We start from the raw sequence: 15,131 nt of genomic DNA on the forward strand, positions 1-15,131 counted from the left end.
TTAAAAACACAAAAGTAGACACGATCCTATTGAATTGTTGCAGTCAGCTGTATTTTATAGTTTGTAGTCATTAGTTTACATTGTAAAGGGATAGGGTTTAAGTGGCACTATTAAAAGCCCTCACTTAACAGTAACCAAGTGAATTTTTGAGTTTGTTTCAAAGACAAAAACCTGGTTAAGAAAATAGGAACACTTAACACTTCAAATATTACCTTTTTATTTTTTATTTTCTTCCTCTTTTTTTAATGTCAACATTTCAATATCACAGTTTTTATAAAAGTGGGTCACATTCTGACAGCAGCTCCCTCTATACCCAAATGACATTACCATTCCAGAGTCATGCAATCTGGTGTTACAGTGCTAACAGTGTTCTAGTTACACAACATAATTTAAATGAGAGCAATAATAATAATTATAGTCAAACTTGGTTTGCAGTGAGAAACTTTTCAATTAGGCGCAATGATGATGGACAAATTTTCAGTTTTATACAAGGGAATCTAGCTGCGCTGTTAGGAAATACATTAATCGTCTACTGAAATTGTCATGAAGTTAAAAATCAAGCCAATTTTGTTGAGTGCAGTATTGGTCATAAAATATATATCACTAAGACTTGATTCGTTACAGTATTGGCAAATGTGATAAGCAATTGTTATAAAAATATCAGTTCTCCAAAAATTGCAAAACATGTTCAACTTGAAATACTCAAAATCTACGATGTCCACATTTCTGTTACATTCGTAAAATGGTTTAATATTGTAACAAGCCAGACAAGATATATTTTCTCTACAAAGAATGCATTCTCTCTGTGAATGAGAATATAGAATAATTGAAATAACTTTGAATCCTTTTTCACTGGTTCCCTTTAAAAAGCTACCTGAAAAAAATACAAGATGTAAGGCCTTAAGGACCGTTTGGCTCTTTGCACCAATATTCTGATTCAACTTTTGAAGGCCACTTGTATCTAAACACTAGTAGCCCCCAAAAGTTCTTCAGCTGAAAATTATATGACCTCATCCTAAGAACATGGATTGTAATCTTTTGGAAAAAAAAAGTTTCCCCAATAAATTTCCTGTTAAATAGGGGTTAATAGTAACTACTACTATTACTTTTATTGGCAGGGATAAGAATAACAAAAGATTGCTGAAAACCTGTCTATGTCACATTCTTCAGACATGTAAAACTTTCAGTTGTGCAATGTAACTTTTGGTAGGTATGGTGAAATGTCATTTCATACTTCCCAACAATACAAACAGCCTCATGAACGCTCAGTTAACATCTCTACACATTACACAAATTTTTTACAAACATTTCACAAAGGTAATGCATGCAACATTTGTTATCCTCTTAACACAATTTTGTATGCTGATTAACTTGTACAGACGTACTTCATTAACTCCACAGTGGGGCTTGGGCCTCTTGTACAAGCTCTCATACTGTAATTTAACAGACGACTGCATGAACAAATTGCTACAATACCAACTTACTGATATACATGCCGAAATTAAGCAAGAGAATGTTATCCAGGTATAGTGCCTGGCATTAAACAAAGAGACCCTTACCCACCCTAAAGCATCTGTAGTGATTGCCCCTCCCCGTTTCTAAAAATTCTGTGCAAAATGCAGTAGCTTTCCTTTCCAAATGAAGAAAAAGGCCCCCAAAGAGGAAACCATCCCATTCTTTGCATTATTATTTGTACAGAAATTTTCTCTTCCTAATTCCACCAAAACAACCATAGCATTCCATTAGCTTGAACATACTGATTGAACAAAGACCCCATGTGGTTGCTCCACAATTGTTTCAAAAATCTTTCCACACTAAGTGCGACATTTCCAGCTTAACCCACTGATAACATGTCCACAGTACAAGATCCCTCACATCTCTGCCATCAGGTGACCCTCACTGTGCTGTACAGACCAAGTCACATGATCCAAGTGATCCAAGTCACATGATCACCTTACAGAATTGTGATTGGTTGAGGAGGGGGGTTCAGCAGTCCTCCCTTTACTCTGGTCAAAAGGAGAAGTCTTGTCCATTAGGATGGACTTGGAGGACGCTGTCACGTGACTTCCATAGGAACAGGGTTTTCTTGCTTCACGATAGAGTTTGTTTGATTGCCATCTTCATGATTTTGTCTGGAAATAATTCAGTAGAATATAAGTTACTCTGAAAAGACATTTTTTTGCGGTGCTCCCTTTCTATGTTCCATCACACTTATACAGTAGCATAATGTATAGGTTTGCTGCAAATTTTCACCAAAAATGTGGGATTCTCAAAAAGCATGCAGCTTCATTTGGTACATCTACTTGAAATATTGTTAAATCCAACCCAAACCCCTCATGAAACTGGCTCCATTTTCTAACAGAGGTCATACAGATAAGAATACTTACAAAAAAAAAAAAAAAAAAAAAATGCAACAGAGTTGGCACGTGTTCATTTAACTTACTTGATTTGGTCTGCTGCTGTGTTGGCCAGTTTGAGGATCTTGGGTGAGGACGGGGTGACCGCCTTGGCCGCAAGAACACTAACCGGGGTGGTCTGGGAGTTCACTGTGCTGATTATGTTGACTGGACTTGTGGACACTGAAGACAGATTGCTATTGGACGTTGAAGTGAGAGGAAAGTTTAACTGCAGAACATTTTCAGCTGGTGACGTTGACAGACCATGTGCCTTGCCTAAAAATTAAAAGAGCAGATGCTTGACAAGCTTTACAAAATGCAGTAAAAAAGTGTTCAATTTTTTTTTAAATTTATAACATCTAAATCTAAATGTTCATTGGTCTTTTTTACAAAGGTCCATTGAAAATTGGTGTTATCTAAACTTGTTAATGATAAAATCTTAAGTGAGTAATTCTAAGAAAATTGTTTGCATCATCCAATAGCATTGATGCATAATTCCTGTTTGATGTTCAAATTTTTATGATACAAGCCCAGGTTGTACAGAACATCAAGAGACCATAAATAACACATTTCACAAAAAAGATGTCATCAAAAAAATAAACAAACTTTCTCTGAAATTAATGTCCATGACCATAACATGATTCACAGTTTTACATAAAATCAGTTTTTTTTTGCCTGACATTGGCTAACAGAGTGGATTCATATCCTTAACAGTGTGCTCAGTGACCACTTACTGTCCATAATGGGTCCATTCGTCAGCGCAGCAGCATGAGCACCAGTCACCTGCACATTATTTACCACAGCAGACACCGCAAACTGCGCCGTGGCAGAATCCAATGTGAATCGGGACGTGGGCTGCGAGCAGAAGGAATGTCCTAGATTAATTGAGCTATCTAAAGTTTCTGTTTCCATTTTGATCAGCTGTTCTTGTTGCTGTCTCTGCATGAGTAACAGCTGCTCCTGGTGGGCCTGGAAGCTTTCTAGATTAAACTCGGTGCTGACTGGAATGGCAGTGTAGGTTTCATCCACAGTTGAAGACTGGTAGAAGTCCTCTTCTGTCGGAGTTTTTGGTCGGAAATGGGGCCTGAAAAATGAAATTAATGAAGAATCAAGAACAGTCATAAATGGGCACAGAGAAACTAATTCATCATTTAATTCCAGAGAAAACTGTGTTTTGGCACAATCCAGCAGATAATTATGTATTTCAACTCAAAGAAGTAAACTATTCAATTATTGCTCTACAGGACATGAACTAAATATGAGCTAAATGAGAGCCACCTGTAAGCCTGAACTCATCAATGACTTTATTCTCATGAACAACAATGTGTTGTTAAGAGCAATCTAGTAGTTGGAATATACTATAATATAGGGATATAAGCACATATGTGAATAAGTACAATATTGTACATGTAATTCAACTAGGAGACTTGACTCTCACCAGGCACATTTACACAACACAGTTCATGCGTTCAACATGCATCCAGTTACTTAATTCTATACTGAAACACTTCTACTCACACTTTCTCATTCTGAATATAATGAATGTAATCATCTATGTGAGAGTTCCCTGAGGTAGAACTGCTGATGTCTAACTCGTGCAGCGTATCGTCCCATGGAGTATAAGCTCGGTCTAGTAGAACCCTGGAAAAGGTTAAAACAATGATTCAATATTCAACATGGGTCCCAGTTACACCAGAGAGTGGAATCAAGAAAGATACTACCACACACATTTTCAATGTAGAACAAATTTCAACCTTCTTTAGCCATCTGTAGTACGATTTACATGATTAACCAGACTTGTAAACTTCCAAGTCTGCACACCCAGAAATTTGCACCCACTTTTTTTTCAGAAGATTGAAAGGTGACCTAAATAAAAAGTATAACCTTAATAATAAATTCTGGCTATTTTTGCAAGAATACACTGTTTCAACATAGCAATTAACCAACACATTTTGGATGAAGGATAAACAAACTAACCTTCCTCCTCGCCCAATCCTCCGCCGGACATATCCCACACACTGTCGGGGTGAGGACAGCGAGGAGAGATTATACCTATATTTTTTATCACCCCAGCCCCCTTCTTCTCGACTACTCCATGGCCAGTTGCCAAGGTAATCATCGATAGGCTGAAATGAAGAAATGTTCCATGGTAAGTCATTTCTTCATTATTAATAATATATTTGTGGAGTTAACATAAAATAATGCAGACAATATTAATAGACTTACCCCCAAAAAACAAGCAAAACCTTGCATCTTACATCTACTATGGAGTCTTTAATAAATTATAATAAGTCATAATAAATTAATTTGCACATAATACAATATAACACTTAACAGTATTCAAAATCAAAGAAAATGTTGCTTCTTGTTCACAGAGAAAGAACTTAAGCTTCAGCTAGCAGTAGCTAACTGCCATATCATATTTACAGAACAACATTCAATCTGCTAACACAGAGCATGTGTAGAAAAGAAATAATAGACTCACAGCTAAATAATAACAATTGTTTTTTCTTCTAAATGCATATGGACCATCAGGATCATTTTCATCTTCATGGTCAGACTGAGAAAGAGGCTGAAAGACAAAAACATGGATGTGTTTTAAACAATCAAAACAAACGACACCATCGAAGTAAATGTGTTAACTTTTTTACAGATAAACATGCCTCCTTGATCCCAGTCTACCGATATAATCCCCAGCTTCTCTGTATTCTACTCAACACCAGGAGGCGGCATGTTAATTTGTTAAACTGATTGTATTCATCAAGAGTCCCCACAGGGTTGGAGTGATCTACTTGGACAGTTTCAATGGGAATGAGCCCTAACATAATCAGAAGACTTGTATTTAACAAATTCTGTAAGGGTTGTTTCCTCTGAAAGGCTTTTATATTTGCTTCAGGTTTCTGGCCATATCCTCTTGCAAAAAAAAAAAAAAAAAAAAAAAAAAAAAAAAAGGATTGCACTTAGTTGAAGACTTATTCTTTTCTTTTAAACTTTGCAATTAGACCTCCTTCCTGAATGGGTGAGCCTTAGTTAAAAAAAAAAATAAATAAAATAAACTCTGAAGCAGATTTTATTGCAGATCTTGACCAATGTCGGGAACCATCAGAATTGAATTAAAAATTGCAGAATCTCGTGTTTCTGCAGAAAAAGCTCATGTCTGCTTACTGGTGACACTGGCTCCTCCTCAGAAGAAAAGTAATCTGTTTGCAGGATGTCCACCTCGTTGTAATGAGGGAGCTGGACCGCTTCCTGCTGCTGTCTCTGCTGGTTCTGCTGCTGCTTGTGCTTTCTCTTCTTGTATTCACGCTTTTTTCGTACAAAACCAACTTCTTCCTGTTTTCATGAAGGATAAAATCATCTATCAAATGATATGTATATACAAATTTTATTTTTATAGCTGCAATGAGGTTGAATAATAAATAGTTATTTACAAATGTTAATTGTGAAATAGGATTTTGCATTGTAAAAATAAATGTTATTTGGAAAATAATTGCCACAAATGGACAGCCATTTAAATTTATACAAGGGTCAGCATTGAGGTCATTGATGCCTTTTTCATGGAAACTTATCTCAACTCTCAAATCCAAATTTTTTGTCACAGTGGTTTGAATGCCCCACCCCCAGAATCCATAGCAGCCACGCAGAGCAGTTTCTCAAATTTAAATTTCATTTACCTTCCAGTTATTGTATTGGGTCTGTATTGGCAAAAATGAGGGAAATTTGAGCCTCTCAGCATTGGCCTCTGCTAGTAGTTTGCCATCAAAGTCTGTGGCTTGGTATCTCTTCTCCACAATCTCTATTGTGAGCTTGAGGAGTTCTTTCTTGGCTTTCTCTCTTCGTTTGATCATTTCTAGTATTGTCCTACAAAGACATTTTATGAATTAATATTTATATTTTGTATAGGTTCTCAGTTGGCTAGCCACCAAGAACATGACAATCTCTTTCAGATGAGATTGAAACCAAAATCTTATAAATGTTTCAAGGCAATTTAAAGATAAATGAAAGCCATTTGCCCAAACCCAAATTTAGTTGCAATGGATACAGCCTGCAAACGCAACATCTTTAATATTCCATGAGTGATAATCTTCACAAAGTTATCTTAAAACCTTTGAAATTTTCTCATACAATGGACCGAATTTAGAAGACTTACACAGCTTTACTGATGTCCCGTCGTAGTTTGAGCATTTTCTCATAAGATACTTCATCATTTTTACGATTCTGTAAACAAAGTACATTAGTGCAGGTAAGACATCATTTCTTGCAAGAAGCAGTTCTGTTCAATTCATGTATACAAAATTCCATAATCACACATATATATGAAATTCACAGAGATTTTGCTGAAGTAAAATACATTTTATATCACACATGAAAAAAATATAATACACATATTTAGCAGAGTTACTTAAACATGCATGACATGACATGACATATATAGAAGAGTACCACAAACCTTCCTTGTCTGCATCTTTTCTGTCCGCCGCCTGAAGGCCACATAGGGATTGTTAGTTGTAGAGCCATCACGTTTTTCTGTCTTCACTTGTGGAATGAGAGCATGTGCCTGAAAAATATAGAAGCATGCATAACCATAAATAGATATATGACTGAACTGCTATTGGAATGTCGGCAGAAAAAAAAGATGCACAAAAAATATGACCCAGTTCAAACATATAGTAGGGAGAATTTAATTTCAAGCACCAGCATCTTTCATTTTTTTTTTTTTTTTTTTTTTTGTAATGGGGGTCTTTGAGATCTGCCAAACAGAGTGATATGAGGTTATCAATTGGTTTAACTGTGGATTCAAATGAATGCATTTTTTAAAAGAAAACAAGTACTCACAGTTTTTAACCTTTTGTTGAGCCAGTAGTCATACACAGCAATAATGAGATCATCATCTTCTTTTAGGAGAAGTTTGGCCTCCTGGAGAGTGACAACCTGGAAAAAGGATTTATAATTCTTCATGAAGCTGCCAAAATGATCTCATTCTTAATCTTTTTTTCCCCCTGTTCTCTTTCCCAGAGTGACTGTGCTGTGAAAAACACAGCGAAGAGCAAACTTTATAACTCAAAACTAAATAATTCTAATTTAATAGCTAAATATCTGATCAAATGTTAGGAAATGAATTGGTTAAGATCGACTGTCTTTCCTTTGCATGCTCATTAACTTTAATGCTCCTGTGGCTTTCAAATTCTATTTCTTTCATCAGAAAATAGTTGACAACATTAATATACATATTGCAGATATTAATGTCCCTTTAATATCTAATATAATATTTAATATCTATTGAAGGGACAATAACATCTTTGTGCACTATCAAGCATAATAACTTTTTTTCTTCTTTTCAGAAGGCCTAACCTTTATAGGCAGCAAACCACAATTATCATCCAAGCGACATAATAATGCATTTTTCATGTGAAACAGTTACATAAGAAGGTTATTTGCTACACATAACTCCAATTTCAATCTCCATTAGTACACTGAGATTCAAACAAGCAATAGCGTTGATTCTACAGAAAAAGACTGCCTCTGACTGGCAGTGATGCATATTTATATCCTCTTAATGCCCAATACAAAACTAGGATTTACTTAAATTAATGGCAACTGCTAACCTGAACGTAACATACACACAAGGTTCAGGCTATTTTCAACTTCATCATTACTGCACAGATGGAAAGTGAGGAAAAATATTGATTAATATGGCAAGCAGTTCTTTAATATAATTCCATGCAAAAGGGTACAGTGTGTAATCTGTTACCTGTTGTCCACTCCCTTTCTCTAGCCTGTCCATCATTTCCTCAAACTGGAGAGGATTGATTTCCATCTTTTTGGCCTGCTTGTTCAACCACTGTTCGTCATCAGAGTCCATATCGTAGTCCGGTATCTCCTGATCCAATCCAAAAGCTGGAATACACAGAGCAAATGCTAAATATGACTGAACATTTTTTATAATATGCCTTCCCTATCGGACTAAAATATAGACCATAGGTAAGCTGACTGGGGGCCCAGTCTGGATACACCAAACTCAAGAATAAAGCAGATCTTCATTTCAGTTTGTATATCTTCAACTCAGGATAAATATGAAGCAGAACAGTAAAGCAAAACAACTATTGGCATTAAATGCCAACCAATTATTTTGTTTTTATAAAGGTGAGGACATCATATTTAACCCCTAATATGTCAATCAATACTATTGTATTCTGCAGTACAAATTTGAATTTTCAACATCAACAATTTGTCTATAATAATAACTAATAACATTTACAACCCAAACAAACAGGTTGACTCAGGCAGCATCTAATACCAGGATCAACAATAAATTACTCCAAGGCAAATTGCAGTTAATCAAATGGCATTTTATGTCTATGCCATGCTATTCCTAAAATCAACTTGCCCACAGGCAACATTTTGCCAACAGTTAAACTACCAGACGATGGAAAACAGGTGCCCTCATATAGCCAACTTTTATAAACTGAACTAAAAGGTATTTTGTTAATCCTATGCTGGATGTTCCCTCATCTCAGACAGCATAGTTCCCTGCCTTGAAAAGATAAATACACAGACATGAGCCCAGGTTAAAATAAATAAATAAATAAATAAATAAATAAATAAATAAATAAATAAATAAAAATAAAAAATCTGGACATTTATTGTTGAACCAAATACCTTACATTACTTTTTTTGGGTTTAATTGCCCTGGGGTCATGTAAAAAAAGCAGAATCCGCAGAAAAAGCTCATGTGTGAATACAAATACTCATAGTCCCAACAGAAATATGTGGTTGCACTATATATGAACAGCTCATCAAATTCAAATACATTTGTATTCTACGGCTCTCCTTGGCTAGGTCCCACGCCATAAATGCACAACCTTCATCTTATGTTGTTGTTTTTTTCTGGTGGAGAAAACTGGCATTAATCAAAAGTCAAAACTTACGCTGTATGTGAATATATTGTTTTGGCATTTTGCAGTCAGGTGCATACATCTCGTTATATTCCCTCGTAACCTCGTCTATGTCTGGCACAGGTATGACAAGCCTCTCTGAGGTCCCATAGACCTGTTGTGCTGACAGGGCTCTTTGGAGATGATGTTCCTATTAATGTATGTGAAAATGCTTTTTAAAAAAAATCAGTTTTGATAAACCTCAGAAATAAATGTAATTTGAAGAAATTGTTGTTTGCTTACATAAAAAACTTTTTGATACTTATTTTGTATTGTATCACATTTGTATTTCTTTTTTCATAATCTGTTTTTACACATCTGAAATTTTTAATAATTTAAAGCATAAACACCAGTTATGGATAATGGTTGCTTAATTCAAATCTTTGGTTAAGGTATTTTACTCTACGTAACAGGAGGGAAAGGAGGTTACTCTCTGTATGTCTTCACATTGTTACTCCCCCTTATCGTCCCCCCCCCTAAATTTTGGTTAGCTATATTAGAGCAAGGTTTTAAAATTGGGAATTATGGGGAGAGGGGACGTAAAATGTTGTAGCCACTGCGAAGACTGACCTATGTCTCGCTTAACCCAGATTCCAGGTATTTCTTTTTGAAAATTAATTCAAATATTAATCACGTGAATGAGAACAATGGTCAAAGCAGTTTACTCGGAAAATGGAGGGAAAGTAGGAGGACATGATGATAAAAAGTATCAAAATAAAAAATAATAATAATTCAAGATTGGTCGTGAGACAAAGTAGACAATTTCTGTAACTTAATGTACGTAACGTTTTGGAAAAACGAACTAGCTTGTGTAAGATAGACCATGTTAGAGGGGGAATTTATTACTTCATGTGATACACGTGGTTTTACTGGGGCAACTTCCGGGAATTTCCCACCAAAATGGTGGACACAAACACAAAGTCACGTGACATGCTTGATTTTGTAATACGGAATATTTCCTTATCAGCCACAATCTTATTATTTTCTGGCGACACATCTCAAAGATTTGTATCATTTTTTCAACTTAAAGGCCTATAAACTCTGATGAGGGAGTGAGTCATAGCGAATTGAGATATGCATTTACCGCCATTCAAGATGGCGGGTCATATGAGAGCCCCGGATTCGAATGTGAACAATGAACTTACCGTTTCCTCCTCCTTTTCCATTCCCGTGGGCATTTGAGGCACTGCACGGTTAATGGCTGCAAAATCTGGAAGGTCCGGTATCTCCTCGGCCTTATAGACCGGCATTGGCTTGGAGGCGTCCAGCGCCCGAGCCCGGAAAGATAGCTTGCTCATTTTGACCCCAGAAATATGCAAATGAGCTCCCCTTCTACTTGGTTCACTTAATAACCACTTTTCCCACAGCCTACATACAAAATTTCCACCGATCGCTATAAAATAAATGTCCTAGTATCATAATGCCTAGTAAATGTTTTCTCAGGTTCGCTTGGTACACCGTAGATCGCAATCAAAATTCCACATAGTCTTACGAATTTTGCCTAGCCATCATGGCGGACGACCAAGCCCATGATCGAGTATCCCAGAATTCAGCGCGCGGGTACCTGCTTGCGCATGCGCTTTCATTCATCTTTGACACAACTATGAATGGAGTTCACTTTGGGACATAGATCACTGGAATAAAACCGCATTAAAGTATGTTCCAGTTTTATACAAGTGCTAAACGTGTAAATAAATATATTGGCAGGTAAATAAGTTAAATTCGGGGAAGGACAGTTCAAGGTTTTGGAGTACACACTGTAAATTCGGAACAAATAATGCACTATTCACAATTATGTTACTGTTAATATGAAAAGGGATACCTATATTATTAAACAGGTAACTTACAAACTAGTTAAAAGACGCCAGTCTTTTTATCACTTATTTATCAAATGACACATATGCACATATGTTAACTTTTATTACCCCACAATATATTTCTTATTGCCTCTCTTATTATATTCTTATGTTTACATTTGTCATTTGTCAAAATCAGTTTATTTGGGAAGAGAGAAATTATTAAAGAACAATTTTTATTTTTTTCTCAGCCTAAAATATCTAGAATGCCACCAAGAGTTGTGATAATCCCAGGGAATGGGGCAGGAGATGTGTACCATTCAAACTGGTATGGCTGGTTGCACAACAAGCTTACCAAAGAAAACATTCCCTGTGCGTTAGAAAACATGCCAGACCCTGTCACTGCAAGGGAAAGTGTGTGGATCCCATTCATGAAGGAGACATTGAAGTGTGATGAGAGCACAATTATTGTAGGCCATAGTTCAGGCGCTCAGGCAGCAATGCGTTATGCAGAGAAATACAAAGTACTGGGTATCATTGTAGTGTCAGGTTGTGTCACTGATCTAGGAGATGAGAATGAGAGAGCTAGTGGGTATTACAACAGACCATGGGAATGGGAGAAAATAAGGGCCAATGCCACATTTGTTCTGCAGTTTGGTTCTACAGACGATCCCTTTATACCATGGGAAGAACAGCAACAGGTCCATCAAGGACTGCAGTCAAAACTGCATAAATATGAAGATAAAGGACATTGCATGAATTCCACGTTTCCTGATTTATTGAATGCAGTGAAACATTTGGTATTTTTAAGTTCTGACTGAAAGTTAATATTGATGATAGCTAGTCAGATGAAAAATCATGCATATAATCTTAATAATTTAATCAACTTGGGTGTATGCATACAAATCTTTGTCATTGACGTTATTGGTTGAACCAAATAAATTATAAGCATTTGGCACAGTATATGTGATAGTCCAGGGGGCTAGGTGCATGAAATAAAAATAAAGTGAGGTATTAACTCTACAGTTCCTTGATCATTATATTTCTATCTTACCTTTTAATGTGCTTTTTGAGGCATTTGACAATAAAGACAATAAACATGATTTGTCTGAGTATTTTTGAAAAAAGTCATAATCGCACACTTCAGATGTTCAAATAAATATAAGTGAAAACATGAAGAACCAAGGTCTTCTGTAAAAGAAAAACCAAAACAAACACTGTTGCTGAATAAACTGAGCAAGCCAACAGCAGTTTTTAGTATGGATCTGGACCTTGCCACAAAGTGAAAGTTATGAGCTTTCACTTAAGCCCCAATATTTCACTCAGAGTTAAGCATACAAGACAGATCTTCTTGATACTACTATCTCTGTTTTGTCTCTTGTTCTGTATCATCACCCTTGTCAGGGGCTTGCATTTCATCAACTTTTTTTTCTAATTCTTTGATGTCTTCTTCATTGTCTGCCTGCCCAGTGGCTTCAAGGCCCAGATAATAGAGCTGATTTAGTTGATCTTCTCTAAAAGTATGTAATATATCCTCTGATAACTGTTTTCCTATCTGTGCATTCTTTTTAATTCCTTTAGGTCCCAACTGCTTGGAAAGTTCATATGCATATTTCTGAAACAGACGGAGAGAGAGACGGGTAGAGAAGGCCCTGACACAGAATATTAAGTGATTACATCTAAAAAAAACTTTCCCTTCCAGACCATAGTCTACTTCAACATCCCATCATATAAAAAAAGAATGTTTGGTTATTTAACAGTTACTTTCAATTTGGTAAGCTAAGCCTCCAAATACCATTTCATTAACCATTCCTCCTCAAATCATTTAAAACATATATAAAATCATTTAAGTAATTTAAAAATATTATCAATAACTTAGTAGTACTTAATTTACAATATATAAAAGATATATACAAAAACAGATTAATAAATAAAATAATGAAAATAAAATGACTTAAAACCTTTAAATTTGATGTATGGTTTTCCTTTTTTTTCTTGCATCAATGACCCATAGAAAATAAGTTTATCTACAGATGTAAAACACACACTCACTACCAGCATAGGTAAGCATAAACTGTTCTTTTAAGTTTGCCTTTAACAGTTTTAAAACTAATCAAGAAAGCAGAACTTGATTACAATCCCCTTCAGTTATCCCTCTGTAGTTTTGTCCTTGCAACAAGCAGAGAGATTACTGGTACTTGTTTGCACATTCAACTTGTTACTTAACAGATCACTTGACCTTGTGTTCTTCAGTCTCAAGTAAATTGAGGCAGATTCTTAATTTACTCATGTAAACAGGGGCGGATTGAGGCCGTCTTCTGGGTCTTCCGGAAGACGGTCAGTTTTTCAAGTTTACATAGACGGGTATCTAACTTTTTCTGTCGGAAGACGGTCAAAAATGAGGATGGATCAACAAACATAATTTGGAAGACTCTCAGAAAATATCTCTGGATCCGCCCCTGGTAAAGACTTACTAGTTATTATAAATAACTTAAATGATAATAGATAATTCATGTAAAACCACTGGTGGGTCCACTAGTCCAACTGCAGAATATTACAGCAACTTTGAAATAATCTGACATTCTCAGAAGTCTGACATTGCTTAAGGTTTGTGCCTATGGGCTCATTCCGGTCCCATTGAACCTGTTGGTCTACATAGATTGATCCAACACCGCAGGGACTCTCGCAGAATGCAATCAGATTAGCAGATTAACACTCTTCTTGATACCAATATATTTGTGTAACCACCAGCTTTTATTGTCTTCTACTCAATGCCAAGATGAGGCATGTTCAACTGATTGCATTTAGTGAGGGTCCCCACCGAGTTGGATTGCTCTACACATACAAACAATTTCAATAAGAATAAGCCCCTTTAGTAATGACATGGGCTGCAAACAAAGTGTCTGCAGCTTTCCTGGATTTAGGTCAAAGACATCTTGATACAGGTCATTTTGTTTTCTGTGCTATTTCTTCCTAAATAAAATACAATATCTATAAAGCTTAGGTTTAAATTACAGGTATATTGCTCAAAACTTACTGTCCATTCATCCAAGAACTTTGCTGCCACCTCTGGTTCTGCTGTTTTGTGTCTCTTGAATTCTTCTTTTACATATGAATCTCCCAGATATCTCATTTCATCAGGAAGACCTTTGTGAAGCCTAAGAATTGTCTTATAGAGCAGGCGCACTCTAGATAAATGATTGGAAGGCATCCTGTTTGTGTCTATAAATTATATGATTTTTTTTCAAAAGAACAAAGTAATACTCCAACAATTTCCTTCTAAATTCTTCTCCTAATTTCCAAAGTTGTGTCTCATATGCAGGCTGTATTATTGCATATTCATAACCAAAATCCCACAGAATCTGAAATATGAAGCAAAAGTCCAATAACACAACTATTACAATTCTTATCAAAGTGACATAAGGCCATAGTTTTATAATTATCAATATGATATAACACTATCCTTTTAATATTAAAACATATATAAGAAGAGTTGCACTAAGATCCACTGAGATGAGCTCAAGGATGGTCCATCATACCAGATTTCTGCCTTCTGACTGCAGTTTGCATGACACATTTTAAAATTCCAACTCTTTTTGACTCAATTTAGGTCTTCCTCACTGCAAACTACAAATCTGTGAGGCCCTATACCACCCAGAATATTAAACAGAGTGAAGTCTTTTCCTTACTAGTAAGACTAAAAACACAAGTTGCATAGTGCAACATCAATTTGACTTGGATTTGCTCGTTCAGCTTTGCTCTTTAAGCATGTTAAAATTGCAAACTCTTTTTTTTTTTTTTTTTTTTTTTTTTTTGCATAAAAATGTATCATGCAATTTATCGGGTTTACCTAATAATCGAAATCTGGTTACACATAGCCGTATACTTACAAAACCAACTACTTATGTCATGCTCGTACACATACTTACAACCGGAAATGACACAGAACAGAGCTTCCGGAAACATAAATTACCCAGCATCCATTGGGACAACTGGCCGTCTCA

The 15,131-nt window shown here is 35.9% G+C and overlaps 3 protein-coding genes across 5 annotated transcripts; 1 reads left to right on the forward strand and 2 right to left on the reverse strand.

The window, feature by feature from the left end:
• Positions 1-200: 200 nt before the first annotated feature.
• On the reverse strand, positions 201-10,870 carry LOC106152240 (enhancer of polycomb homolog 1). The gene is made up of 14 exons (XM_013525757.2): positions 10,477-10,870; positions 9,326-9,482; positions 8,149-8,294; positions 7,233-7,328; positions 6,847-6,954; positions 6,547-6,614; positions 6,071-6,257; positions 5,562-5,729; positions 4,882-4,968; positions 4,374-4,522; positions 3,915-4,037; positions 3,131-3,480; positions 2,444-2,672; positions 201-2,132 (listed from the first exon to the last, which is right to left on the reverse strand). The coding sequence occupies exons 1-14, from the start codon at positions 10,627-10,629 to the stop codon at positions 2,057-2,059; spliced, it is 2,097 nt and encodes a 698-aa protein (XP_013381211.1). The 5' UTR covers positions 10,630-10,870; the 3' UTR covers positions 201-2,056.
• Positions 10,871-10,884: 14 nt separating this feature from the next.
• On the forward strand, positions 10,885-12,209 carry LOC106152241 (serine hydrolase RBBP9-like). 2 transcript variants are annotated; one of them, XM_013525758.3, is made up of 2 exons: positions 10,885-10,986; positions 11,379-12,207. In XM_013525758.3, the coding sequence occupies exon 2, from the start codon at positions 11,394-11,396 to the stop codon at positions 11,946-11,948; it is 555 nt and encodes a 184-aa protein (XP_013381212.2). In that variant the 5' UTR covers positions 10,885-10,986; positions 11,379-11,393; the 3' UTR covers positions 11,949-12,207. The 2 variants fall into 2 exon arrangements, with proteins under 2 accessions (XP_013381212.2, XP_013381213.2); XM_013525759.3 differs by having other exon boundaries at positions 10,907-11,038; positions 11,379-12,209.
• Positions 12,210-12,222: 13 nt separating this feature from the next.
• LOC106152242 (succinate dehydrogenase assembly factor 3, mitochondrial-like) lies at positions 12,223-15,115 on the reverse strand. 2 transcript variants are annotated; one of them, XM_013525760.2, is made up of 3 exons: positions 15,018-15,115; positions 14,165-14,489; positions 12,223-12,742 (listed from the first exon to the last, which is right to left on the reverse strand). In XM_013525760.2, exons 2-3 carry the CDS (start codon positions 14,336-14,338, stop codon positions 12,488-12,490), a joined length of 429 nt encoding a protein of 142 aa, XP_013381214.2. In that variant the 5' UTR covers positions 14,339-14,489; positions 15,018-15,115; the 3' UTR covers positions 12,223-12,487. The 2 variants fall into 2 exon arrangements, with proteins under 2 accessions (XP_013381214.2, XP_086874526.1); XM_087018400.1 differs by lacking the exon at positions 15,018-15,115 and adding an exon at positions 14,978-14,996.
• Between the last annotated feature and the right edge of the window lie 16 nt (positions 15,116-15,131).

Source organism: Lingula anatina, chromosome 7 (assembly GCF_051362555.1).
Source record: "Lingula anatina isolate TDL-2025a chromosome 7, LinAna3.0, whole genome shotgun sequence".
NCBI classification, from domain to species: Eukaryota; Metazoa; Brachiopoda; class Lingulata; order Lingulida; family Lingulidae; genus Lingula; species Lingula anatina.